We start from the raw sequence: 27,453 nt of genomic DNA, 5'->3' as shown, positions 1-27,453 counted from the left end.
TTAAAAGAACAAAGGATATCTAAAAGCTGAATAAGAGTTAGAAAGTATTAAACATTGTGAGCTGTTTAAAGTTTGAATGGAGGTATGAAGGATCAGTTTGAGTTCAAAGAGGGCATGGTTTGAGCAGTCCTCCCATAGCCGTGTCTAGTGCAGCCATTTCCAATCTGTGGGCCACAAAGGTATAGCAATTTGCAAAACATATTTGTGAGAGAGAAAATATATATATTTATATTAGTATGGCAATGCGTTCCTCCATTGTTGAATCATACAGCTACTTAATTTGTAATCAATTATTCACTAATTAGCTATTGCAGAAAGTCCCTCGCTTTTAGTTTCTGATTTCTGTGTGCTGCTGATGAACAGCTCCTTTTATCATTAAGATAAAAAGATCTGTGAGAACACACTATTTGGCCTCCATACTGTTTATGGTTGGATGTGGGCCGTGAACATTTTTGAGCTTTTCAAGTGGGCCATGAGTTGGAAAAGGTTGGGAACTGCTGATCTAGTCTAACCACAGGAAAGGGGAAGTTGACCTAGGTTCTGAAAAGGGGCAGGGCTTAGGAAAGGTGAATTGTCTACTGGAAGGTTACCAGAAGGGCAACATGTTTGTCAACTGTTCTCAAGGACAGGAACACTTAAAAAAAAAATTGAATGCTCAAATGCTAAAAGAACACAGGCTTTGAGACCAGATACATTATACAATTCGGCCTAACCTGTGTGAAACTGGGCCCGAGTACCATTGCACAAATGCAGTGGTTGCTAGACCCGTGTTAAGGTATGAGGATGATGTGACGTGCTTATGGGCTAACGACAGCTCATAAATGATCACCTTGGGTTTGAATATTGGAAATCACACCGTCACCCTCTGCAGATGTCTGGTCTACAGAGGATGATGCCGGGTCTGTGTCCTCCCAGATGTATGTTATCAGAGAAGGCTGTTGTCTCGCTGACAGCTCAGCCTGGCAGCTATCTTGCAGAATGCTGTTGATCTCTTAATGCAGTAATTTCCCATTGAAAATACTGTATTGTAAATGTAAAGCCTTTACAGCAATTATGTCATGTACTGTACATGTCATATCTAGATTTGTATTGTGACAACATCAGTGACATCATCAGTGATGTCATAAATCCCACATGTTGCACCCATGGCACATCATCTCCAGTCTCCACCCTAGAACTCAAGTGCACGTAGCTCGCGGGATTGCTAGTAAGAGAAAACAACAGAACAAAAGGTGCATCGGTGAGGAGAGAGAGAGACGTGTCTAAAGGCTTTTAAAACCAAGCAACTCAATTGGCCTAACGATGACCCCAGGCCCATTTTGTCAAACCAAGGCCCAATGGACTGAACAAAAGAGGGCAGAGACCACACATGTTTCAAACGGAATAACATAATATTTATTGAAATTAAACTAAACTAAATGAGAATAACAGTGTAAGTCTGTAACATCAGTAATGCAGTGCATGCAAGTGAAGTATGGTGTGCTTATCCCAGCATGCTTTGGAAGGCGATGACCACGCCCATGAGTGACGTACCCAAGCAATACAAAATGAATGGGGCGGCAGCGAGGCCAAGCAATCAGTCAGGATCCAGCAGGTAGACATACACATTCAATTAAGTAAAGCTGAAGTTAAGACATTCATTGTACAATCAGTATGGCAGGAAGGAGTATTGGGATGAGCAGGAAACTGGAAGACACCTGTATTTGTGTATTAAAAGCTGATGCCAAGATGACAGCTTGCCTTCCTGGGGTCCAAGACAACAATATAGAATACAAAAAGAAAATAGAATACAAAAAAACATGTATCACATAAGAATAAAAGAAATATGAAAGCAGAAGACAAATAAAACGAGTTCAAAGCAAATCTAGAACCACAAAATGTAACATGGTCTGCTAGCCCTCTAGCTGGCCAGTGGATCCAAATTTAAACTTTAAAATTTAGACCATTTTTGGGAATTTGCTAAACATAGCAAGCAGACAAGAGATATGATATAAATCAAGATGGTTTGTGTGAAAGTAGGTCACAGTAGGCCTTAGGAAAGTAGGCCTTAGGTAGCTTTGTTCTCCTGGAGACAGCTATGAAGTTATGGTCACTGACGCCTACTGGGACAGACACAGGTGTAGAGCACTATATCTGGAGTGTTATTGTACATGTGATCAATGCATTGGGATGAATTGAGCCCAGTATTATTGACAGAGGTTCTTGTTGGTTGGAATATGAGTTGAGATAATAATCCACAGGTATGTATAACATACAAAGGCAGGTTGGGGCTGGGAGGAAGGTGGGCTGGAAGCCAAGGGAAGAAAGTATCATCATCGATCTTCATACAGCTCTCAATTATGCTTTTCATCAAATAGGCAAGCACCCAAATGGAAAATGCACACACTGTAGCCAACCAGAAACTGTTCAATATAATACACTGAAATACATGACAGAGAGAAATGGTCTTTTTCAGTCACTCAGAAAGACTCAAGACTTTTCATTGTCAGGTCTATTAGGGAAACAGCAGGCAATATATACACACACACCTATATTATCAAGTTTCTAAAATAAATTGATTTAGAGATAGATATAACGATCTAAGAGTAGTTATTTCATAACCTCCTGTTCCACACACTCCAGTCCAGTTGGTGGCGGTAATGCAGGTATGTCAACCGCCACACAAAGGAGTAGCCAGAACAGGATCGCTAGCAGCAAAGAGCATGGAAGGAAAGAGAGGACATTCCGGCCATTTTTGGAAATAGAATGCGCCTCGCAGTGGTCAGCTGCGGTAGCGCTGGCCCCTATAATCAGCCTCTCTAAACAGTAACTCAACGGGAGTTGAACCTCGGGTCCTTTTCATTAGGTATTTATCTTGAAAAAACTAAACAAGGAAAACGAAAAATTTTGCTTAGTTTCCACAATATGGTTGTTGTTTTACATCCCTGCACTACACCACTTCAATCAAGATTTGCAGTACGCCGGAAAAGATGTGAATCCCCAAAGTTTAGAGTGTTCTCCCGTTGAGTTACTGTTTAGAGAGGCTGATTATAGGGGCCAGCGCTACCGCAGCTGACCACTGCGAGCCTGTGCGAGGTTCTTTTGGCGCTGTCACGCTTCCAAAAATAAAAAATGGCGGAGGCTGCTGGGCGCTGATGTTGCAATGGGGCAATATGGAGCTGTCATTTCTTTCCATAAAAGTTCTTTGTAGCAGTAGCGTCTAAGGAGGATGGGGGACTGCCCCCTAGTCCGATACCTCACGAGTCCGATACCTCACGAGTCCGACACCTCATGGTTTTGGGTTAGGGTCTGGGGGGGGTTAGGTTTAGGCGTGGGGGTGGGAGAGGTTAGGTTTTGGGTTAGGGTCTGGGGGAGTTTAGGTTTAGGCGTGGGGGTGGGAGAGGTTAGGTTTTGGGTTAGGGTCTGGGGGAAGTTAGCCTCTTTTTTCGGACTCGTGAGGTGTCGGACTCGTGAGGTATCGGACTCGTGCCATGGCACCTAAGGATGATGATGATCAATGTACGTTCTTTGGTAGCGTATACGATTATTTCCCGGTTATATTAATTTACAAACGGAAGACTCGTGTGTGCGGATATAGTATCACGAATCAACTGTCTGGACCCGGGGCTCCGTTTATCTCTGATGGGAAAAATAAGATCCTTCATGGGACTCGGGTGAACGGTTTAGCTGTGAAGCTAACGTTAGCTGTGAAGGAGAAAGTTAATGTCAGTAAATAGTTGATTCGGAAAAGCCGTCACTGTGTGAAAATGAAAATGTCTAAAGTCCAGAAGCTGAGAGCTGTGCTGAAGCAGCGCCTAACTGCGGCTGTTGAAGAGATATTTGGGCTGTTTGAAAGAACGATATCAGACTATGAGGAGGAAGCTACACGTTCAAGAGAGGAGATCGACCGACAGCGAAAACTGCTGGACGCTGTGCGGTTACACAGAGAAGCCTTGCCTCCAGACCTCCAGCAGCTGTTGGCCATTAAAGAAGAGGTTCACGCTGCGCAGCAGGAGTGGAGGCCTAGTCTGGACAAGGAGGAGACCGAGCCCCCACACATTAAAGAGGAACAGGAGGACCCAGAGCCCCCACACGTTAAAGAGGAACAGAAGGAACTCTGGACCAGTCAGGAGGGAGAGCAGCTTCAAGGCCAATGGCTGGAGGCTGATATCACCAAGTTCCCATTCACTGCTGTCCATTTGAAGAGTGAATATGAGGAAGAGAAACCTCAGTCCTCACAGCTTCATCAAATCCAAACTGAGGAGAACAAAGAGGCAGAGCCTCTAGCCAACAGCTCAAACGAACAAATGAAAACAGAAGCTGATGGAGAGGACTGTGGAGTATCAGAACCAGTCAGGAACTTAGATCCCGCTAGTAATTCACTACCAACTATTGCTGACAAGACATCACATTCTTCTGAACCTGAAAGTGAAGACCGTGATGATGAATGGATGGAAACTAGTGAACCTCAGTCAGGTTTAGACTCTGTGTCAGTCTGTGGTAAAAGTTTTGGTCATAAAAAAGACTTAAACAAACACATGAAAATCCACACAGGTGGACAATTTAATTGTTCAGTCTGTGGTAAAGGTTTTGGTCGTAAAGATCACTTGAAGTCACACATGATAGTCCACACAGAGGATAAACAATTTAATTGCTCAGTCTGTGGTAAAGGTTTTGGTCAGAAAGGACACTTGAAGTCACACATGAGTCAGACACAACACACAGGTGAGACACAATTTAATTGCTCAGTCTGTGGTAAAGGTTTTGGTCGGAAAGCAGACTTGAAGAGACATATGATAGTCCACACAGAGGATAAACAATTTAATTGCTCAGTCTGTGGTAAAGGTTTTGGTCGGAAAGCAGACTTGAAGAGACATATGATAGTCCACACAGAGGATAAACAATTTAATTGCTCAGTCTGTGGTAAAGGTTTTGGTCAGAAAGGACACTTGAAGTCACACATGACACAACACACAGGTGAGACACAATTTAATTGCTCAGTCTGTGGTAAAGGTTTTGGTCGGAAAGCAGACTTGAAGAGACATATGATAGTCCACACAGAGGTTAAACAATTTAATTGCTCAGTCTGTGGTAAAGGTTTTGGTCATAAACATCACTTGAAGTCACACATGATAATCCACACAGGAGATAAACAATTTATTTGCTCACTCTGTGGTAAAGGTTTTAGTCGTAAAGATAACTTTAAGTCACACATGACACAACACACAGGTGAGACACAATTTAATTGCTCAGTCTGTGGTAAAGGTTTTGGTCGTAAAGCAGACTTGAAAAGACATATGATAGTCCACGCAAGAGAGTAACCCTTTGCTATCTGTGGTGGAGGGGGCATTTGAGTGTTTATGTATTTGAGTATGTACTAGTTTTTATTTTTTTATGCATAGAGAATTATGAAGCGGCCTCCTCCGTCAAATTCCGTGCCACCTCCAACTCTTGACAAAACTCTGACAGGTGTCTTCATGGAAAACACTATTTTCTAACAAGTGTTGCCCTCAGTGGATTTCTGTCATTTGTAATTGCAGCATTACGCCGATGTGTTGACAATTTAATGTTGAATATTCTTTAATAAAGTTATTTGTTTAAGAAAGTAGCCTTCTGAATTCCTTTGCATAGTCATATCAGTGCACAATCCACATAGATAATGGCTCTTTTTTAAATGGATGAGTCCACTGTTGGCTTATAACTGTTAGCAATACAGTCAAACAATGATCATTTAGATGTAAAAGTTCACTAAATGTCAGGCTCAGTCGTGTCGGTGGATCAGATCCAGGTTTTGTCTCTCGATTTGTATCAGATAGTGAGGCAAAGTGACCGCCTACTCCCTGCTTCAACACTACCAGATCAGATTTTCATCTGCCATTTATTTTCCCATAGACATTTCCTAAAATGCTTTAAAAAATAGTTGTACTATATATATATATATATATCATAATATGTCCATGCTACAGACCTGTTGTATCAGAGGATTTAGGTCAATGTGCAGTGACGTAGTTTAACAGTGTGAGGCAGCAATGCACCAACCCGTGCCTAGTCTGCCGGAAATCTAAAGAAAAAGAAGAAGAACATTACTTGCCCGGACTTTCAAAGCAAGGAGGGAAAACAAAACAGTGTGGCAGACAGTCAGCTAGCATCGTTAGCAGCAGCAAACACACAGCAGTCCGCCGCGACACAAGAATAAGTTTTAGCAGAAATAGAAGCGTTGGCAGCATCAGTCAGCAGATAAGAAGAATGGCGAAGGCTGAACCGCTGAAGGTAGGTACCGTCACTTTGGTTTATGCACGCAACACGTCGTATCAACGACCGAACTTTAAGTAGCGAACGCTAAATTGGCTAACTCTGGCTACTAGCGAGTAGATTTAGCAACACGATAACGTCGCTAAAATGGCCGCAAGCTACATACACGTTATCAATCACACAATACAACTGTACCTAACGCTACCTCCTGCACACAGTTGTTATCCAAAGTTTGGGACCAAGCGGTCCAATGCCGAGCCCTTATTCACAGGTGCCATGGCACGAGTCCGATACCTCACGAGTCCGACACCTCACGAGTCCGAAAAAAGAGGCTAACTTCCCCCAGACCCTAACCCAAAACCTAACCTCTCCCACCCCCACGCCTAAACCTAACCTCCCCCAGACCCTAACCCAAAACCATGAGGTGTCGGACTCGTGAGGTATCGGACTCGTGAGGTATCGGACTAGGGGGCAGTCCCCTATTCACATGGCAAATGTAATTTCTGCCTCCCTCCCCTTGTTGTCAGTCTGCTTCCTTCTCTCTCCTCCCTCCCTCTGTCCCCTTGTTAGCGCACATTCCTTTCCACCAAGCAGTTGGATTGCAATAGGCTACGGTCTTTGCACACACAGTCCGATTGTTTTCGTATGCGTGTTTTTTAATCCGTCATCTGAAAACACAGACGGGTCCCAGCTCGCAAAAATCTATTGACTGATGCGAAAAACGCAGAAAATCGAACCTCGTCCGAAAACTTAAATGACGGACGTAATTGTCGGACTCGGTGTGTCAATCATGATTGACACAAATGAGGTCGTATTCTTTTTTTTCTTTGGTGCGTCAATTTCGGACGAAAATACGGACTTGGTGTGCAAAAGCCTTTAGTCTGAAAACCAGTGAATGCAAGAATGATAATAATGTCGGCATCTGTTACCATTTATGCCGTTGTAGGAAATGTTCCCCTTAATTTCAAAGACCTTCACTCAAGGATTATATTACGTCATTAACACAAGCCCCCCAACACACATTTACCCCAAACTAAAGCTTCAATTTGTCCTGTGTAGTACCGCAGGGATGACGTATTTTTGTAGGCTTTATCCAGAAATCGCCGCCATTTGGTTCTTCAGTGGGAAAGTCTAGTATGTGGGTTTAGATGGGGATTTCACTTAAATGCATAAAATAAGGTCTGTGGTTAACATAAGTTTATGGGAACGCGAATTTGGGTTCAACACGATACTCTTCACAAACGTGAATAACGTGTATGCCTTTTGGAGCGTTTTATAAAAATCACGTTTAAAAAAAAGTTATTCACGTTTGTGAAGATGATCATGCACAACCCAGATTTACATTCCCATAAACTTTTGTTAACCACAGACCTTGTTTTATGCATTTAAGCAAAACCCCCATGTTAAATCCCATAGACTTTTCCACTGAAGAACCTACTTCCGGACTCATTCCTGCGGCTCTCTATTTACATTTTTCGGAACCCCTGTTTTGTTTGTTTGTCACAGAGCTTGTTCGAGAACAAGCTGGTGGAGAAGACGAAGAAGGATCCTAAGCGGCTGTCGGTGGAGAGGATCTACCAGAAGAAGACCCAGCTGGAGCACATTCTGCTCAGACCGGACACCTACATTGGCTCTGTGGAGCCTGTCACTCAGGTAGGAACCCAGACAGCAATGTCTGTCTCTCTGAAATGTATTGCTTCATTAAATCACATTTTATTGCCTTTAGTTTGTGGGTAAAAATCAACAGGAGATGAGGTCAGGCAGTGTTAGGTGGATATTTCCTTGGAGAATTATGTTCTTACTGCAGTGTTTAGAGATGTTAATAGTTGGGAGGAAAGAACACGCATGTTCATATTCCACACATGTAATGCATAGGGTGCATTCACTCAGTTGACTTCTCTTCTCAGCAAATGTGGGTGTACGATGAAAATGAAGGAATGATCTGCCGTGACGTGACCTTTGTACCGGGGCTCTACAAGATCTTTGATGAGATCCTTGGTGAGTAGAAAACACCTGTCATTGTGTTGAATTGTACATGACATTAAAAGGCAAAATGCTGCAAGCCATCTCATAGTAAACCTACCAGTAGGGCCATATGAGTTCCGCAAAACGGGAAAAACATACGGAATCACAGAATTTGGTAATAAAAATGGAATCAACTGCAAAACATGGAATATTGCAGAATTTTTCATAATTTGGCTGAAATGGATAAAAGTAAGCCTAATTATCAAAATAAGAAGTACGGTAGATCTAATTATCGTAGTAACCTAAATGATTATTTTATAATTAAAATAAGTAAAATAAGCCTAGAGAAATGATTCAGTTTTCGATTGGGGTGTTTTGAGAGGGGGGTCGGCCTTGCGTGGGACCCTTACTCCACATCACAACTTAGTTTTCACATTAAGAAACCTTGAGAAGCTGTCTGAGAAGAGCCAAGTCATGAAAAAAGAAAAAAATGTTCGCCCCTGGCCCTGACCCCTAACTTAAAATTAAAATGGAGAAAACGGAATTCGGGGGGAAAGAAAACGGAATTTGGGAAAAAAAGAAAACTGATTTTATAATTGCTCTAGCTACCACACTATGAAGCAACCTTTGTTTGTTACTCTCCCCACAGTGAACGCTGCGGATAACAAGCAGAGGGATCAGAGCATGTCCTGCATCAAGGTCAACATTGATACGTGAGTATGAGAGCATGGTGCACCCATTTAAAATCCCAAAATATATTTTCAGACCCGCCTCCGTGTCCCTTTTCATCTTAGGTGTTCTTCTCACTTAGCTATCTTCAGTGTTCTCACAATAGCACATGATGAGTGTGTGACTTTTTTCCCCTCTGCAGTGAAAACAACATTATCAGTGTGTGGAATAACGGGAAGGGTATACCTGTGGTGGAGCACAAGGTGGAGAAGGTCTACGTGCCTGCCCTCATCTTCGGACAGCTCCTCACCTCGAGCAACTACGATGATGACGAGAAGAAAGTCACTGGTAAGACTACTTAGGGGAAATCTGAAGGACTCACTTCAGTTTCATTGGTAAACGCCAGATTTACACTACACATACAATGCGGTATAGAAAGATGCATCCAGGGCTTTGCACAAAACCTGCTACACAGCCATGTTCAGCATTTAGTCTAGGTAGAAAACAGCTTACAGCTTTTTCTAGAAACGTAAGTAGCATCTTCATCAAAATGCTTTGTTCTCTAGGTGGACGTAATGGATATGGCGCTAAGCTTTGCAACATCTTCAGCACAAAGTTCACAGTAGAGACGGCCTGTAAGGAGTCTAAGAGGAGCTTCAAGCAGGTGGGAAGGATACTGAACCAAACTGTTTCAAGCCTTTTTAGTCATCCTCCTAACCTTAAAGGGCTAAACCCAGACTTACAGTGTGCCCCCATGTTCCCTACAGACCTGGCATGACAACATGGCCAGGGCTGGAGACTCGAACATCAAACCGTTCGAAGGAGAAGAGTTCACCTGCATCACCTTCAAGCCAGACCTGTCCAAGTTCAACATGAGCATCCTGGACAAGGACACAGTGGCTCTGATGACCCGGCGGGCCTACGACATCGCCGGTACCGCCAAGGGTGTCCGCGTGTTCTTTAATGGCAAGAGGCTGCCGGTATGTTAACATGCTGAACATTTTAACATTTTGAATTTTCTCTCTGCCTGTCATTCATTCATCCAGCTATCAATTATATCGACTATATCTTTAACCAGATTCATAAGGAACTTGATAATCTGCCAACATGAAGCCAGCTGCCAGATATTTCTTTGTAATCTTTGATGCTATGATGATGAATTGAGCTTTATTAGAAAATTGTGCAGTCTTGCTTCCTCCAGCTAAGAACCAACTCTTATATTTTTTTCTTTTATTATTTTGTGGAGAGCTTGATTCTGGCATCAGTCAAGACAAGAGTCTTCAGCTCATACAAAACCTGGCAGCTAGGATTTTAACTGCTGCAAATAAGCAAAATCTCATCGCTCCAATTCTATTCAGGATATTGGAAAAGTGCTACACAAATCCACTTTTATACTATCTAGCTATTGTTTACATTTTGAGGTGTAGTCATTGCATCAGTCAGTAGGGGGTTATTCTTGTGTGAACACACCGTTAAGGCAGCCACTCCTTGTACCCCAGGTGACTGGCTTCCGTAGCTACGTGGACATGTACCTGAAGGACAAGGTGGACGAGTTGGGCGCGTCCCTCACTGCGGTCCACGAGGTGGTCAACGACCGCTGGGAGGTCTGCGTCGCCATGAGCGAGAAGGGCTTCCAGCAAGTCAGCTTTGTCAACAGTATTGCCACCACCAAGGTAACGTCAACAGTTGATTATTATATAGACTGTGCATTTATGTAACAAAGAGTAGGTAGTCATGACCTCCGTGTCACATAATGAAGAATGAAATTGGGTCCAAGTTTGGCTGCTGTCCCTCCCAGCCACTTTGTGGCACTGTGATGTGGATGTATGAGAGTATTCTGTGAATGGGATCTTTAACTTTGTCTTCTGGACCCCAGGGAGGGAGGCACACTGACTACGTGGCCGACCAGATCGTGTCCAAGCTCATTGATGTAGTGAAGAAGAAGAACAAGCATGGGGTGGTCGTCAAGCCATTCCAGGTACAGTCCCCCTCTTGAAAACTCTGGTCTCGCTCCCTTTGCCCGACAACACAAAAGGGGAGATGTTGTCAATGGTGTCTCTGTTCTCACAGTGCTAATACCGTATTCTCCACTTCTTCTCCATCCAGGTGAAGAACCACCTGTGGCTGTTTGTCAATTGCCTGATTGAGAACCCCACCTTTGACTCTCAGACCAAAGAGAACATGACTCTGCAGCAGAAGAACTTTGGTTCCAACTGTTCTCTCGGTGACAAGTTCATTAAACAGGTGCAAATTAACAACCACCTCACACAACCAGACTACAACCAACTCTGAGCTGTAATTTAATTGAGGACACTAGCTCCTCCTCAACCTTATTTTCTCGTTTGTTCTCCTCAGACCGTCTCCTCCGGGATTGTGGAGAGCATCATGAACTGGGTGAAGTTCAAGGCTCAGAGCCAGCTCAACAAGAAATGCTCAGCTGTCAAACACACCAAAATCAAAGGAGTGCCAAAACTGGATGACGCCAACGATGCAGGTATTGTACACAATCTGTTTTTGTTATGTGTTTTTTCCCCCCGTAAATAACATTTTAGGCTTATCAGGGGGGGGGGAATGTCTTGACTGTGATGACCGTGTGCTTTGGCAGGTAGTAAGAACTCTGCAGGCTGCACGCTGATCCTCACCGAGGGAGACTCGGCCAAGACGCTGGCGGTGTCTGGGCTGGGCGTGGTGGGCCGGGACCGCTACGGGGTCTTTCCTCTTAGGGGGAAAATGCTCAACGTCCGGGAGGCTTCGCACAAACAGGTTAGACCCGCCTCCAACACAACAAAGTGTTTTTAGATGGCAGCTGCCTGGATTTACCGATGCATATTAGTGCACTCTGTGCCTGTGGCAGGACCAGGAGGAGCAGATAGATGGCCTGTACTGTGTTTATTCTGAATGAAAATGCCAATTATTACAGCAGCAACAAACTAGAGGCACACAATGCACCAGAGCACTACAAGAAAAGCTAAAAGACGAATGCCGTAGTATCCCCCCCACCCCCAAGAAGAATTATGTTTTTTATGATATGTTAATTATGATTCTCTAATCCAAAAGAGGCAGCCATTAGACTCCCATAATCATTCTGACATTGAATGATTCATATTGGTTTTTGTATTGGTTTGTCTGTCTGTTTGGGGGACGATGGGAAACTGCACTGTTGATCCTCTGTCACACTGATAGTTGAGCAAGCAACTGAGAGTGGAAATCATTTGGTTCCTCACCTTTCAGATTATGGAGAATGCGGAGATCAACAGCATCATCAAGATCCTGGGCCTCCAGTACAAGAAGAAGTACGACGACTCCGAGTCCCTGAAGACCCTGCGCTACGGCAAGCTCATGATCATGACAGATCAGGTACACTTTGCAACCTACTGATCGATTTCATTCGTTTTTCCATCCACTTTTCTTTTGACTCTGACTGTACGGGCAACAGAAGACGCAAGGTACCAGTAGAGGGTCTGCTTGACGTCCAAACTACAGTATAAAGACAAAGCTGTTATGAAATGTCTATTTTATCCTCTTTTTTCTTTTTTCTTATGTCATCCATTTTATGTGAAGTAGGGATGCACCGATCGATCGGCACGTGACCGGAAATGGCCGATTTTCACGTGATCGGCCTCGATCGGTGATCTGTTCCGGTCACTCTAAATAGCCGATTCTGTGAGCCGATTTTCACATGACGTGCGCGCACCCCAAAGCACCGAGACAGGCACCCAGCCACCACACCACACACGCCAGCAGCATACCTTCCTCGTTGTGGATTTTTTTCACCGTCAGTGAAGTAGACAAAGCTCGCAGTTTGTCACACATGCAAGTCGAAAATAAGCCGTGGAGACAGAGATGCGGCCGAGTCCCGCTCGGCTGGAGTCCAGTCAGAGCGGCTCGCCGCACCTCACTGGCCCCTCTCTCTCTGCTCTCTCTCCCCGTGAAGCGGTGCTCCAGCAACCCGCCACCGCGCACAGCCGGCTTGGCGAGGTGAACGCGAGCATTGTGTCCAGCGCCAGCAGAGGCTGTATCATGTAATATCAACAGAGAACCGAGACACGAGCTGAGGAGGTAATCAGGCGTTACTCGGAAGAGACAGGAGAATACACAGGTGCAACGGCCAATATAACCATTCCCCGACCTGCATTCTCCATTCCACATCAGCGCTGCTGCCTCAGACTGTCACTCATGTTGCAACGTGGTGGATACAGGAGAGACTATTTGTTTCGTATTGCAAATAGAGCGACATGAGAACGATGGACATAATAATAAAAATGCATCGGACTCACAAGTGTGCAACGTTTTCTGTGCGTGATGATATTTTTTCGGATGGCAGATAAAAATACGCATACCAAACTTCGGACTGTATGTAAACTCCGCCTGATATTCAGACTGAAGATCGTTACTGTAACTCATAAACTAATTTCCCCTCTACTTAAGAGGACTGGTCTGGAGCCAGGCTATAAACTCCTTGTCCATGGATCATTTTGATGTTCTGTTGCACCTGTTTTCTTTTGGAAAAGTAAATGCATGATAGCTGTGGGATATAGGCTATTGGATTTAATTTAATTTTTGTATTCATTGTATTTGCACAAAAAAGCTCTGTCCAGTAGCCTAACCTGGAACACTTTTATTTTGAGATGTGTTTGAGTGAGATGGTCCTACTTCATGCAAATGATAAGAATTGTTTATTTGTTTATTTGGATCCCCATTAGATCTAAGAATTGTTCTATGAATCTTAATTTTCAAACAAAGTTACAAAAACGTTTGTGTAAGCTGTCAATTGTTGTTTTTAGAAAAAAAAATCGGAATCGGCAAAAATCGGTATCGGCAAGTCAGACTATTCAAAAATCGGAAATCGGAATCGGCCAAGAAAATGGCAATCGGTGCATCCCTAATGTGAAGCACTTTGAACTGCATCTGTGTATGAAATGTGCTATACAAATAAATTTGACTTGACTTGACTTAGGATATCCGGGTATCTTGAAAAGTATTAAAAGTTGATAAATCAATTTAGGGCAAAAAAGTATTAAAAGTCTTGATAACATTTGAGAGGTATTAAATGTTGTAGCTATTGTGCTGATTGTGTTAAATGAGTAATATGATATCGTCCCATATCGATCGCAGACCCCTGAATTGAATCCATATCGTATTGTGGTTGTGGCAGAATTTGTGATATCAGAAAATATTGTATCATTGTCCAAATAATCAATACAAGATCGTATCCTGATGAAACTTGTGATTTACACCCCTACCGCTGATGTGACGAATAATATCTTATTTTACGATTCCATATTCTACCATAGAATTATATCATTGTCTTCATAATCTTAAACCTTGCTTTTCATTCATGATTACCTAACATTAAGGTTGACAGTAGTTGTCCACTTCACATTTGTAAGTTATGACTTGATTTGTTTTTGTGAATTCAATAGGATCAAGATGGCTCCCACATCAAGGGACTGCTGATCAATTTCATCCACCACAACTGGCCGTCTTTGCTGCGCCACAACTTCCTTGAAGAGTTCATCACCCCCATCATCAAGGTACTCGGCCCCCTCTAGTTGCCGTAGAAGGTACTCCCTCTAGTTTACAGCAAACCGTCTGCAATAAACACTAGGGGAGGGATGTGCCATGTGCTGGTGAAGTTTTGGCAGCTTTTGGCAAGGAAGCAGCTTTTATTCCGTGGTTCTGTTGATATGATTTAATTGGCTGGAAAATGGGTGGAAGTAGCTTGTGAATTTGTGCATTTATCAGACGCTGTGTAGATTAAAGTTTAATTCCAGCCTTAATGGAAACCTAAACATACTTAGGAGTTTGGATACACAACAAAACTGCAATCTGGTGACAAAACACTGAAACACTCAGAACTGAATCATGGCTTCTGAAAGGGATGCAGCCTTTCCTCATTTTTGTGGGCCAATTCTACCATTCACATATCAAATAATAAACAGAACCTTTTCACGATTCCTCTTTCATGCTGGTCACATCATATCCAATACCGCCCCCATCTGGCAGTGTCAGGTTATCATATTATGCCTGCTTTTGAACATCATCTTGTGGCTCATATGGCAACCATCAAATTGATGGAAAGATTTTTATTTATTTATTCTGTTTAGGCCTCTCACAAGAAAACGCAGATGTCTTTCTACAGCATCCCCGAGTTCAACAAGTGGAAGGACAACCAGCCCAACTTAAAATCTTGGAAAATAAAATACTACAAAGGTTTGTCTCAAACCCCTGTGTGGTAGTAAGGCAGAGCAAGTAAGCCCACCACATTATACTTGGCCTTTTTGGTATGTCGAGTCGGTCAGCATATTACTAGATCTAATGGGGTCTCCATTGGCTTATGTCCATCCAGGTTTGGGAACCAGCACATCGCAGGAAGCCAAGGAGTATTTCTCAGATATGCAGAGACATCGTATTCCATTCAAGTACTCCGGTCCTGAAGACGATGAGGCTATCACCCTGGTAAGATCTTTTCCCCCGACATTCCCTGTCATCAAGACTCCTAGCTCTTACGTTTATAACGCTCTTAACTTCCTAAAATGTATTTTAGGTGTTTGGCTGATGTTCTTAATATGCAGGGAAATTTGCCATGAGTGCAACAGTAGAATAAGTTCTATTACCTAACGAAAATGACAAGCAACCAATTGGGCCACAGTGCCCCAACAGACAAAAACGAGTGCTTTTTCTGACTAACTTAAAAATGCTGATATTATATTATGAGCCGTTGCCTGGATATTTGCCTTGAGTCAACGATTTGTATGGCCAATATAGCTCATTTCTAAAATGTTTTTTCCCTCGGGCCAGGCCTTTAGCAAGAAGAAGATTGAGGAGCGCAAAGACTGGCTGACCAACTTCATGACCGACCGGCGCCAGCGCAGGCAGCACAACCTGCCCGAGGTACGGCATTAATGACACCTCATTCACTGTCCAAAACTATTGAAGGTCCACACTGTGCTCCTCCGTCACGCTTTGCTCTTAGGTCTCATTGGATTTGTTGTGCTCTCTCTCTGCACAGGACTACCTGTATGGTCAGGCCACCACGTCGCTCTCCTACAACGACTTTGTCAACAAGGAGCTGGTGCTCTTCTCCAACTCTGACAACGAGCGGTCCATCCCCTGCCTAGTGGATGGTGCGTGCCACAATATTGATACAATCACCAGGAACAAATGCATGTTCATCAATTATTTGATTTGTGTGAAGTTTTTGAAAATGAAAAAAAATGTGCTTGAGAAAGTGCTTGAAAGTCCTTGAGTTTCGTTTTGTAATGTCTGTATGCACCCTGTGTGTGCGAGGTGTAGAGAGTGTCTTTGCATTGATTCTGTCTGGCCGTATCTTTATCTGTATGTCAGGTCTGAAGCCGGGCCAGAGGAAGGTGCTGTTCGCCTGCTTCAAGAGGAATGACAAGCGGGAGGTGAAGGTGGCTCAGCTGGCTGGCTCCGTGGCTGAAATGTCAGCCTACCACCATGGAGAGGTGAGACCATTTTCAAATGGAAAGAGCTGCCCTCTTTAGTGATGATTTTAAACTCTAATATAAAGGATGTGGCATATTCTGTAAAGAGCTTTCTTTGCTTTGTTTAGTCATTTAAACCAGACCGCTCCATTAGCCGGCTGTGTTTGACATTGGACTACTGCGTATTGTTGCATTTATATAGAACATTTTGACTTTGCTCTTTGCTTTTATTTGACTTTGATTGTATTCTGCTGTTGTCAAATTTGGTACGCACAGGGAGTCATGCTCAATTTATATATTATAAAATAAAATAAAGTGGATATGTCAGACCAAATGTTCATGCTGAACTAACCTGTCCATTCTACACACCCATAGCAGTTTTGTTAATACTGCAGATTGGATCTCATCAACTCTTTGTGCCCTCTGTGTTTCTCTCCCCCGCAGATCTCTCTGATGATGACCATTGTTGGTTTGGCCCAGACCTTTGTGGGAAGCAACAACGTGAACCTACTGCAGCCTCTGGGTCAATTTGGAACCAGGCTGCACGGCGGCAAAGACTCTGCCAGCCCTCGATACATCTTCACCATGCTCAGGTCAGCAGCTACTGAAAATAATAAGATACATGATCTTCACCATTAGCCTGGGTAAACCCATCCCCCACGTGACCTGCTCTCAGACCTGTTCTCAGTCACTATGACTGGGAACTGAGAGAGCAGGTCACGTGGGGGCTGGGTTTACCTAGGCTACTTCACCATGCCCAGGTCAGCAGCTACTGAAATTAATAGAAAGATGCAGGCTTCCAACATCCTATGGAAAATACATTTTAGAATTTTGAAGTCTTGAAACATTTTGAATTGCACAAGAAGTCTTTCAAAGTTTGAGGCATGTGATGTGTGACTTCTTGTGCTTGCACATCCACCCAATCTTCACGATCCCATGATTTTCAGCTTTAAAATGGTTATGGCTTAGTTGTCCTGTTACCCTGCCATTATCCGGTGCTTGTGCGTACTTATGAAATAGGATCCTGCCGTCGCCACTGCCTTATATTATTTATGCCGTTAAATGTGAACATCAATTTGATTATTGATATTCAAAATGTGAATTTGCGTGCATTAGCAGAAATAATCTAATAATAGTTTTCTGTAATCTGTAGAAAATGATTACTTACAGCCATGTGAATCAGAGCTCAACTGTTAATTTGATTGACTATATAGATTGACTATAAAATACCCTCAATGCAACTACAATGGGGAATAGTGAATGAGTGAACCATTCCGAACACAGCTAGTGAGTGATTCGCTCAAGACTTTCGCCAAAAACAACTCCTTTCCCTGCAGCTCTCTGGCTCGGCTGGTCTTCCCTCCTGTGGACGACAACCTGCTCAAGTACAACTACGATGACAACCAGCGCGTGGAGCCCGAGTGGTACATCCCCATCCTCCCCATGGTCCTCGTGAACGGTGCCGAGGGCATCGGCACAGGTTGGGCCTGCAAGCTCCCCAACTACGACGTCCGAGAGGTCGTCAACAACCTCCACCGCATGCTCAACGGGGAGGAGCCGCTGCCCATGGTCAGCAAAGGAAATGGCTGCTGTTGATTTTTGATTGTATTTTATCTCAGGATGTGAGAAGGACACTAAAAATGTTTCTTCTCCTGCAGCTTCCAAACTACAAAGGCTTCAAGGGCACCATTGACCAACTGATGGAGAACCAGTACCTGATCAGCGGAGAAGTCGCCATCATTGATTCCACCACCATTGAGATATCGGAATTACCTGTCAAATCCTGGACACAGGTTAGCAGTACTTACAACCCTGTCATTCAATCATTCATCATACTGTTTGTTAAATACTCACCATATCAAATTCAATTTTTTTTTTTTTCATTTATTAAACTAGATTGATCTTCTTGACTCCATGTCCGTTTCATCCTCTCCTCTGTGATCTAGCCCTACAAGGAGAACGTGCTGGAGCCGATGCTGAATGGCACAGAGAAGGTCCCAGCTCTGATCACAGACTACAAGGAGTACCACACCGACACCACGGTGCGCTTTGTGGTCAAGCTGACGGAGGAGAAGATGAGGGAGGTGGAGGCTGCTGGCCTCCACAAAGTCTTCAAGCTGCAGAACCCGCTCACCTGCAATTCTATGGTAATGGCTGCCCCACACATCCACGTATTGATTTGATGCAGCAAAAGGATAGAATCTAAGAACTTCTACTCTAGTGCATTTTGATGAAGCACGGCAAAGGGATGTGAAGAAACATTGTTGGAGAACTTGACTTGCGATTTCTTCAAACCCTTCTCAACCTGAGACTTGTCCTTGTTTTAGGTGCTGTTTGACCATGTGGGCAGCCTGAAGAAGTATGAGATGGTGCAGGAAATCCTGAAGGACTTCTATGAGCTGAGGATGAAGTACTACGTGCTGAGGAAGGACTGGCTGGTTGGCATGCTGGGGGCAGAGAGTGCCAAGCTCACCAACCAGGCCCGCTTCATCCTGGAGAAGATCCAGGGAACCTTGGTCATCGGTTCGTGGCTCATACCAAACTAGTTATGACTTCTGGTTGAAGCAGACTGCTACAGTTTGATTTCAACGTGACAATTAACAATTGCTGAATACTTGGACATCAGCTGTATTGAAACATTTGTTTTAGAACGTCTATTGTAGTTGAACATTTTGTTCCCAAATCATTAGTAATTGCAATCACAATATCTACAAAATTGATCGTGATTAGCATTGTAGCCATAAACATGGCTGATGTGATCTGTCTGTTCACCTCCAGAGAACAAGCCAAAGAAGGAGCTGATCAGCATGCTGGAGCAGATGGGCTATGATTCAGACCCAGTCAAAGCATGGAAACAGGCTCAGGAGAAGGTAGGACACCATGAATAGTTTCCAGGTTTTGCTATGATGGAAATTGGGTTTGAGAAGATCGGCTTCCACCTGAACAAATAACATTGTATATGTCTGTCCCTGTTCTCAGAATGAGGAGGTGATTGAGGACTTGGATGAAGAGGAGAAGGAGAAGGAGGACACCAGCGGGCCAGACTATAACTACCTGCTCAGTATGCCCATGTGGTACCTGACCAAGGAGAAGAAAGATGAGCTCTGCAAGCAGAGGGACGCAAAGGTCCGATACTGATCCAGTCTTACTGACTTCATCTTTTCAAATTAAAGCTTGAAATGGCAGATTGGTGATGCTCCCAGAGCGATAAATTAAGTCCGCAACATTCCATCAGGATGTTATGATTCTGCTTGTTTTTTTAAACTGACTTTGTGTGATATTGCTGATTTGATGAAGTGGTCTATCTTGGGTAGATCTTGCTCATTTCTGACCCAACTACTTTCCTGTAGATCACGGAGCTGAACACCCTAAAGAAGAAGAATCCAGCTGACCTGTGGAAGGAAGACCTGGCTGCCTTTTCCGAGGAACTGGAGGTAAATAGGCCTTTACCTATCGACACTAAAGTTATTTCTTATGCCAAACTTTGCGTCAGCTCGGTCCTCAGTCCCGCCTGTTTCACCAGGTTCCTCCGCAGGCTTGGAAACACAGGCAATTTATTTTAGCATTTCTTCCTGGTCCTGCAAAAAAAAAAGTGAATTTGCTCAAACAGTCAAAAGTTTCTGTCAAGGTCTCGACAATATGGTTGTTCTTTCTTGATCCACATAATGTCTGCATCTTTTCAACATAGCCAGTCACCTACAGTCATTTATGTTGAAATGGGGAAACGTGCAGAAAGCTGACTTCCATCCTGCGTCTCCTCTGTCTTCAGCGTGTCGAGGCAAAGGAGAAGGAGGACGCGGCCATGCCCGCCGTGAAGGGGAAGGGTGGCAAGAGCAAAGTGAAGGTGAAGCAGGAGACCATGCCCACGCCGCAGGGTCGCCGCGTCATCCCGCGCATCACCAGTGCCATGAAGGCCGACGCCAACAAGAAGGCTGGCCTCGCTAAAGGAGAGGCCAAGAGGGGCAGGAAGAGGAAGGTCTGCCTCGCTTTACCACTATTTATATCAATTAGATCACACGACCGTCGACACTGATTGTCTTTTAATTTATAGCGTGACTGACTTGGACATGTGTTTTAGCATGAAGTACCAATCTGATTATTTTGTTAGAGATTGCTGTCCACATTGTTATCCGGATTAATAATCCGAATTATGACTATTATTAGTCTTGACGAGTTGAGGAACACAATTATTTTCTACACTTTTACATTTTATATCGGCATCTTGACCATTTTAAACTGGCAGGCATTTGAAATATTTAAATTCTGCTGATATGTCAGTGTTGTAGATTTATTTGATACATAAATAAATTAAAATTGTGATGTGCGGTTTTCCGTGATGTATTGTGGTGATGTGCTATTGATAGATTTGAATTGTAAGCATAAACACCATCTCTCTCTGATCTTAGAGTGATGATGCGGTGATGAAGATGGAGTTTGGAGAAGATGGAGAGAATGAGCTTGAGGGGATGAGCTTGGCCGCACGGCTGAGCAAGAAACCGAAAGGCCCGGCCAAGGACAAAGGTGAGGCTGGACATGGTACTCTAACAACACTTAAAGATGCACTTCAATTAGACCAGTGGTTACACCAATTACCACTATATTATGAGAGGAGAGCCCCACGTACCACCAGTGCTACCCGTACCACAGGTTGAGAACCACTGCATTAGGCAACAACGTTTTGACAAAAACAAATGTGTGTTTTACACCATATATTGAAATGTTTCCTGCAAGTTAGTGTCTGCTGTAGTTAAAAATATTCGATAGATGCAAAAAAAAAATGCAGTAAAATATTTGTACTTTTACAATTGAGACTACCGTAATAATATTTGACAGGATCATGCTCTATTGACCCTTATTGTAATGAATTTCGCAATGCATTTTATTTGACATAACACCACAAACATACTCTACAACAGTGTCGAAGACGGGAAAACAGACCGCCCTTCAGTTCAAGCCTGTGACGAAGGCCAAGAAGAGCGCATCTTCGGACGAGGAGGCGTGGTCCGACAGGGAGATGGAGGTGGAGGAGGAGGTTGCCCCCAGGAAGAAGGCTGATCGCAAAGCTAAAGGTGAGGCTGCTAGCTAATCCCCGACCACTGTCATCACTGACAGTTTGTCCATTGTATCTATTGTCGTTTTATTTATCCTAGTCTCTACACTGCTGAAATAGACCCTTTTCATGGGGGCCATTTTGGGTCAAAAAGGTAGTGGTAAACACGGGTGCAAGCAAAACGGTAATGAGGGTTTCCAATGAGGGTTTACCACTGCCTTTACAAAATGGCCCCCGTGAGAAGGGTCTATTAATCAGATCCCCTAAGTGATGGCAGGGGATTGTGCGCCTCTAGTTTTAGCTTTGTTTGTTTAATCAATCTGATATTGCGTTCTCTGGTGCCCGTCACAGCCTATGACTGTGCTAAATTAATGTCCTAAAACTGTTACCTTGCATATCGCATGAGAGAAGATTTAATCACTCTAACAATGTAAGGCTGTGGCTCAAAAAAAAAATCATATGAAGGACCCCTAAACTGACACAAATTAGACCACAGACTCCCATTTCATAGGATTTTGTCCCACGGTCCCCCATACGATAATAAGATTGATGCTTTAGATGTTTTATTACAGAAAGTGTTTAAAACCCATGACCAAAATAGTCACCGTGTTACTTGAATGGAATTATAGCTCAAATAAATTACCCCCCTTTTGGCTGGGGACCCCCTGGAAACCCTTCCCCCAAGGACCCCGGGGACCCTCATTTGAACCACTGATGTAAGGGAGTTTAACCCAAAAACAATGATAAAACTCTAGTCATTTCCTAAGGCTAATTGGCTCCCTTTCCTCATGTCAACCCTAATTGTGCTTTTCTCCAGCTGTGATTACTGAAAACTAAATTACTGAATCGCAGAAATGCTAAAACAAAACATGTTTCTAATTGATGTAAAATAAAGGTGGAGCGTGACTACGAAACTAATTCCTGTAGTAATTAACCATGGTAACAACAGTTTGTGTGCATTTGTAAGGATGTTTAGGAATATAGAAACATTCAACGGTGCTAATCAACCCATTTTGTTGCCCATTTCTAAAGCTGCGCTGAAGTACAGTATGTCCAGCAGTGAAGATGAGTTTGAAGACTGCGGGAAGAAGGATCCTCCGAAAAGGAAAGCGGTCGTCAGTGACGACGACACCAGCTTAGCCGCCGAGTCCAGCGTCGTGATCGACGACAGCGACACGGACTCCCCAGCCCCGCCTCCTAAAGCCACGTGAGTATGAAGCAGAAGATGGCGTACTTGGTGCCGTCCGTTTTGACATCGCCAATTAAACATCACACGCGATGAATTTAGCAAATTTTTACTCAACCTAACTGTCAAACTTCTATCTCATGCAGGAAGAAAGTGGCAAACGGCAGCTCGGAGATAGTCAAACAAAGCAAACCCAGTGGTAAGTATTTTCCCTGGATGCCCTCGTTTTGAGCTTGTGAAATGTATATGGTAAAGATCTGAGATGTAATTAATGAGCTCTGTGTTTTAACTTGTTCTTACAGCTCAGGCTAAGCCCAAGGCCAAGGAGGCAGCGCCCAAGAAAGAGGCAGCACCCAAGAAAGAGGCAGCACCCAAGAAACCTGCAGCTGCAAAGAAACCCCCTCTGCCCAGGAAGAAAGCTGCAGGTATTGAAACAGGCCCCTGTGCCCAGGAAGAAAGCTGCAGGTATTGAAACAGGCCCCTGTGCCCAGGAAGAAAGCTGCAGGTATTGAAACAGGCCCCTGTGCCCAGGAAGAAAGCTGCAGGTATTGAAACAGGCCCTAGGCTATAAATAAGAATGCAACTTCTCTGTGAGTGAGCAGAAATTGTTAGCCCACAGCGATGCTGTTTCACTTGTGATCGCGCTGAATCATTCGGGAAGTGTAAAGAGCACCCCTGCGAGCAATCTGGGAACCCAGAGTCTATCAGTCTGACGACTAAGAAGACTGGTAAAAAGTGAAGCATGCACATCCACTTGATGAACAGATGCAGGACAAACGATCAGTAATCAATAAACGAAGTAGAGTCCGCACACTGCTTTGTAGACTTCTCCCAGTAGATTGATTTTTGACATTTCAAAAATAAATCTACTGGGAGAAGTCTACAAGCAGTGTGTGGACTTGTCATTGTTTACAGTCCGACAATGTCTCTATGTAGCCATTTATCATCCATATAAAACGTATTAAGTGGGCTCTGTTGGTTTCAGTTTTTGGCCCACATTGTGATGTCACAATGTCTGACATCACTGATGACGTCGGTGTCACTCAAGCACTCAATGTCATCAGTGATGGTCCCTCGAGCAATTGTGATGTCATCAGTGATGCTATTCACTGCACGGGTATTCTGCTAGTTGTAATAAGAGCAGCTATATGTGGTTCATCTCTGTCACAGAAAACTACCACAAGCCAAAGATCAGATCTTTATTTTTTTTTATTTTTATTTTTACACTTAAGGTTAGGTCAAATACATTAGGTTTAAAAAATATGGATTCTCTGGCATTCTTCATCTGAAAAGCATGGGAAAAACATTAACACACTTTGTGCAATACATAATTTAATTTAGGAATATGTTGTTTTTTTGTCCTGTATCCAAACTGCAACCTGATGTGTGGAAAAGTTTTTCTAAGCCCACGTGGGCTGGAGGACATTGGAAGAAAGTGAAATGAAATAAATTGTAACATTTTGATAATATAATTTCTTTACAAGCAACCAAAAACATACTGCAATGATACTGGTTTGTAAATGTGTTTCTAACTCATAACCCTGTGACTCCCATAGATGTAAAGCAGCCGTCCATCTTGGATGCCCTGTCCAAGCCCAAACCTGCCTCCAAAACCGCCGCCAAGAAGCTCCCGTCCTTTGACTCCAGTGACTCGGAGGCTGACGTGAAAGCCCCAGCGGTCAAGGAGATGCCCGCTGCCAAACGCAAACAGGCTGTGAGCAGTGACGACTCGGACAGCGACCTCATGTCCCGCCTCAAGGGCAAAAAACCCGGCAAAGCTACCACCAGCAAGGTTGGTGTTGGCTTGTGTGCGTTTTGACACTTCGGCAGTTGGAGAGTATTTTAAAGGGCTTATATTTCAAAATGCTAATGCTTTCTGGAAAAGTTTCTGCCTGACATAAGTTGTTCAAACCCATAGATAATTTGGTCCTCCGAAAATGCAGCCATTTTGTAAGGAAAGGTCTTAACAAGGGCTCCTGATAGTGTATTGTGCTCGACGATCATGTTGCTAATCATTTTAGAAGAGTAGGTGTATTGGGTATGAGAAAATTTCCATATTGGCCAGCATGCATTTGTGTTTATCCAGTGGGTATTGAAAAGATCTCATGAGCCAAAAAGGCTAAGGCCATTGAAGTGAAAACGTGAGAAACCAGCAATATTTTTCTTGGCATAGGGTTTATGTTTTCACATTCCCTCTTCCGCCAAATAATAATACAAAAATACACCATTTGCCGCAGTCGCTCACTATAACACTTAAAACATGTTTTCCATTAATTCTCTGTGTTTGTGTCATTGTAGAAAAACAAGATTTGGGACGATGACAGCTTCCAGATTTCAGATGAGGAAGTGACTGCACCTTCAGCGGCGCAGAAGACCTCACGAGCCAGGAAGCCAGTCACCTACACCATGGAGTCTGACTCCGATTCCGACTAGGCACATGGTCCTTTTTCTTTTAGATTTGTTCTTGTTACCTTACCTACCCTTTGTGTGTTTTTTTACATGTTTTTATATGTTGTTAAATAAAGTTTATATGTTGTATTGTGTGGTGTTGTTGGCTTGGTTAAAAAGCAGTTGCTTGAGGCCTGTCCTGACTCCTGACTGTCATATTAGTATGACAATGCATTCCTCCATTGTTGAATGATACAGCTACTTAATTTGTAATCAATTATTCACTAATTAGCTATTGCAGAAAGTCCCTCGCTTTTAGTTTCTGATTTCTGTGTGCTGCTGATGAACAGCTCCTTTTATCATTAAGATAAAAAGATCTGTGAGAACACACTATTTGGCCTCATACTGTTTACGGTTGGATGTGGGCTGTGAACATTTTTGAGCTTTTCAAGTGGGCCATGAGTTGGAAAAGGTTGGGAACTGCTGATCTAGTCTAACCACAGGAAAGGGGAAGTTGACCTAGGTTCTGAAAAGGGGCAGGGCTTAGGAAAGGTGAATTGTCTACTGGAAGGTTACCAGAAGGGCAACATTTGTCAACTGTTCTCAAGGACAGGAACACTATTAAAAAAAAACTAAAAATTAGAATGCTCAAATGCTAAAAGAACACAGGCTTTGAGACCAGATACATTATACAATTCGCCCTAACCTGTGTGAAATTGGGCCCGAGTACCATTGCACAAATGCAATGGTTGCTAGACCCGTGTTAAGGTGTGAGGGTGATGTGACGTGCTTATGGGCTAACGACAGCTCATAAATGATCACCTTGGGTTTGAATATTGGAAATCACACCGTCACCGTCTGCAGACGTCTGGTCTGCAGAGGATGATGCCGGGTCTGTGTCCTCCCAGATGTCTGTTATCAGAGAAGGCTGTTGTCTCGCTGACGGCTCAGCCTGGCACCCTGAGCCTGGGCATTATCAATTATCTGACACCAGCCGCTCACAGTGCGCATCATCTCATCCATCAGAGCTGACAACATAATACGTCTTTTATTGGTCACTCAGATTGACTGTTGTGGCAGTGACCAATGGTGTGTTTTTACCACGTGGTCAAGAGAAGTTGTTTTGGGGTGAGTCTGGCATTCATTCAGTCAGGAATTGACAATGGTGATGATGTCATCAGTGCCAAACTTGGGCTGTTGAAATGGTGGTGATGATGTCATCAGTGGTGATGTCATCAGTCATGTCATCAATGGCAAACTTGGGCTCTTGAAAGATGTATATCCTCAAATGGGCTTGAGTTGCATGAAGTCGCCTGGTTGCTCCAGACCAATCCTCTGCATCTGATTGGCCTAGCGTCAAACACTGTTCATCCAATCACATTCGCTTGGCTATCCTAAATACGGTAAACCAAATGCCTCTGCAACAAAAGACATTCGAGATTGACAGGGCTCCCTCGTCCTCCGGGGGACCTGGAGACTGGAGAATGGCCAAAAGAGACCATGCAGTACATTTGCAGCTTCTTAGGGACCGTTCGTTATTTAGAAGGGGGGGGGGGGGATCACGGTAGGGATTTGGGGCGCTCTGAATTAAAAAGCTGTGTGACCCTTCTCTGACCAAAATATATTTTTCCTTGAACCTCCACAAGTGATTTGAAAAATATGATTGACACTCCCTGACAAAATGTTATTTTCGCTTGTGAAACAAATGTGTCAATATAAATAAATGCGAATGCAGCACGCATGGGACAAAAAAAAGCACATAAACAGCTGCACTATGAGATAAAGGCCACATCTGGCCATGAAATTAAATATTAAATTATGATGCATATTCGGACAAGGCAGCCAGCAGGGCCGCGGGAAGTACAGGTGCTGCAGCACCCCCTAGTGGCGAGATTCCAAGAGGGACCGAGAGTCCCTTCCTCCCAGCACCCCCTGCTTAAAGTGACTTCCAGCGGCCCTGGCAGCCAGTGCAGCTCTGCACTGCGCATTCCACAACAAAACAACCTCTCCAGCTCAGATTTTTCATTTGTTTTGTTTTCTCCAGATAGTCCCATATTCTGGTTTACAACTTGGCCCAGTTCAGTATCAGTTGCAGGACAAAACATACCATTATTCAGTATTATGTGTAGTGGAAAAGTAACTGGCTTTGGGTAGGTGAACACTGAACGCAGTTACCGCTCTAAATCAATGGGTGGTGGTAATGCACTGTTGATCAGTAACCCAGTAACAATTTTTATTATACCGGTATGTAGATATCACAAAAAATGATATGTCCCTAAATCCACTATAGCACCCATACAGTCTATGATAGCACCACAGACACATCAGTTCATATATAAATATGATAATGATTATATTGATTTTACATTATCTTTATATTGATGTATGCTATTGTTTGAATTAAGTGAAATACTTGTGTATTTATTTATCTATTTATTATTCATACAGGAAGGAGAAAGTGTCTGATACGTTTTGTATTGCTTTATTGCAACAATACTGCTATCAGACACTGGGTG

At 43.5% G+C, this 27,453-nt stretch overlaps 1 protein-coding gene across 1 annotated transcript; it reads left to right on the top strand.

Annotated features, from left to right (window-relative positions):
* Positions 1–6,125: 6,125 nt before the first annotated feature.
* On the top strand, positions 6,126–25,025 carry LOC310788141 (DNA topoisomerase 2-alpha-like). Its single transcript, XM_083649654.1, has 35 exons — positions 6,126–6,249; positions 7,738–7,884; positions 8,139–8,229; positions 8,846–8,909; positions 9,068–9,213; positions 9,432–9,529; positions 9,633–9,845; positions 10,365–10,538; positions 10,742–10,843; positions 10,972–11,109; positions 11,221–11,359; positions 11,471–11,628; positions 12,097–12,222; positions 14,289–14,399; positions 14,973–15,078; positions 15,215–15,324; positions 15,667–15,759; positions 15,878–15,992; positions 16,213–16,334; positions 16,758–16,906; positions 17,651–17,882; positions 17,972–18,106; positions 18,260–18,460; positions 18,641–18,836; positions 19,092–19,183; positions 19,293–19,439; positions 19,664–19,747; positions 20,083–20,289; positions 20,720–20,834; positions 21,230–21,382; positions 22,396–22,570; positions 22,696–22,748; positions 22,852–22,974; positions 24,106–24,341; positions 24,848–25,025. The coding sequence occupies exons 1-35, from the start codon at positions 6,226–6,228 to the stop codon at positions 24,980–24,982; spliced, it is 4,710 nt and encodes a 1,569-aa protein (XP_083505780.1). The 5' UTR covers positions 6,126–6,225; the 3' UTR covers positions 24,983–25,025.
* Positions 25,026–27,453: the final 2,428 nt, after the last annotated feature.

This window comes from Poromitra crassiceps (assembly GCF_964638095.1).
Source record: "Poromitra crassiceps genome assembly, chromosome: 13".
In the NCBI taxonomy this organism is placed as follows: domain Eukaryota; kingdom Metazoa; phylum Chordata; class Actinopteri; order Beryciformes; family Melamphaidae; genus Poromitra; species Poromitra crassiceps.
The sequence above is the reverse complement of the archived record's forward strand: the minus strand, read 5'-3'. Positions and strand labels throughout refer to the sequence as shown.

What these genes read in the sequence shown, in the direction of transcription:
- LOC310788141 (XM_083649654.1), top strand. Translation starts at nt 6,226, where the DNA reads ATGGCGAAGGCTGAACCGCTGAAG. An exon ending in CTGTGGAGCCTGTCACTCAG is followed by an intron (nt 7,885 to 8,138) that starts GTAGGAACCCAG and finishes TTCTCTTCTCAG; the next exon opens with CAAATGTGGGTGTACGATGA. An exon ending in TGGTCGTCAAGCCATTCCAG is followed by an intron (nt 10,844 to 10,971) that starts GTACAGTCCCCC and finishes TTCTCCATCCAG; the next exon opens with GTGAAGAACCACCTGTGGCT.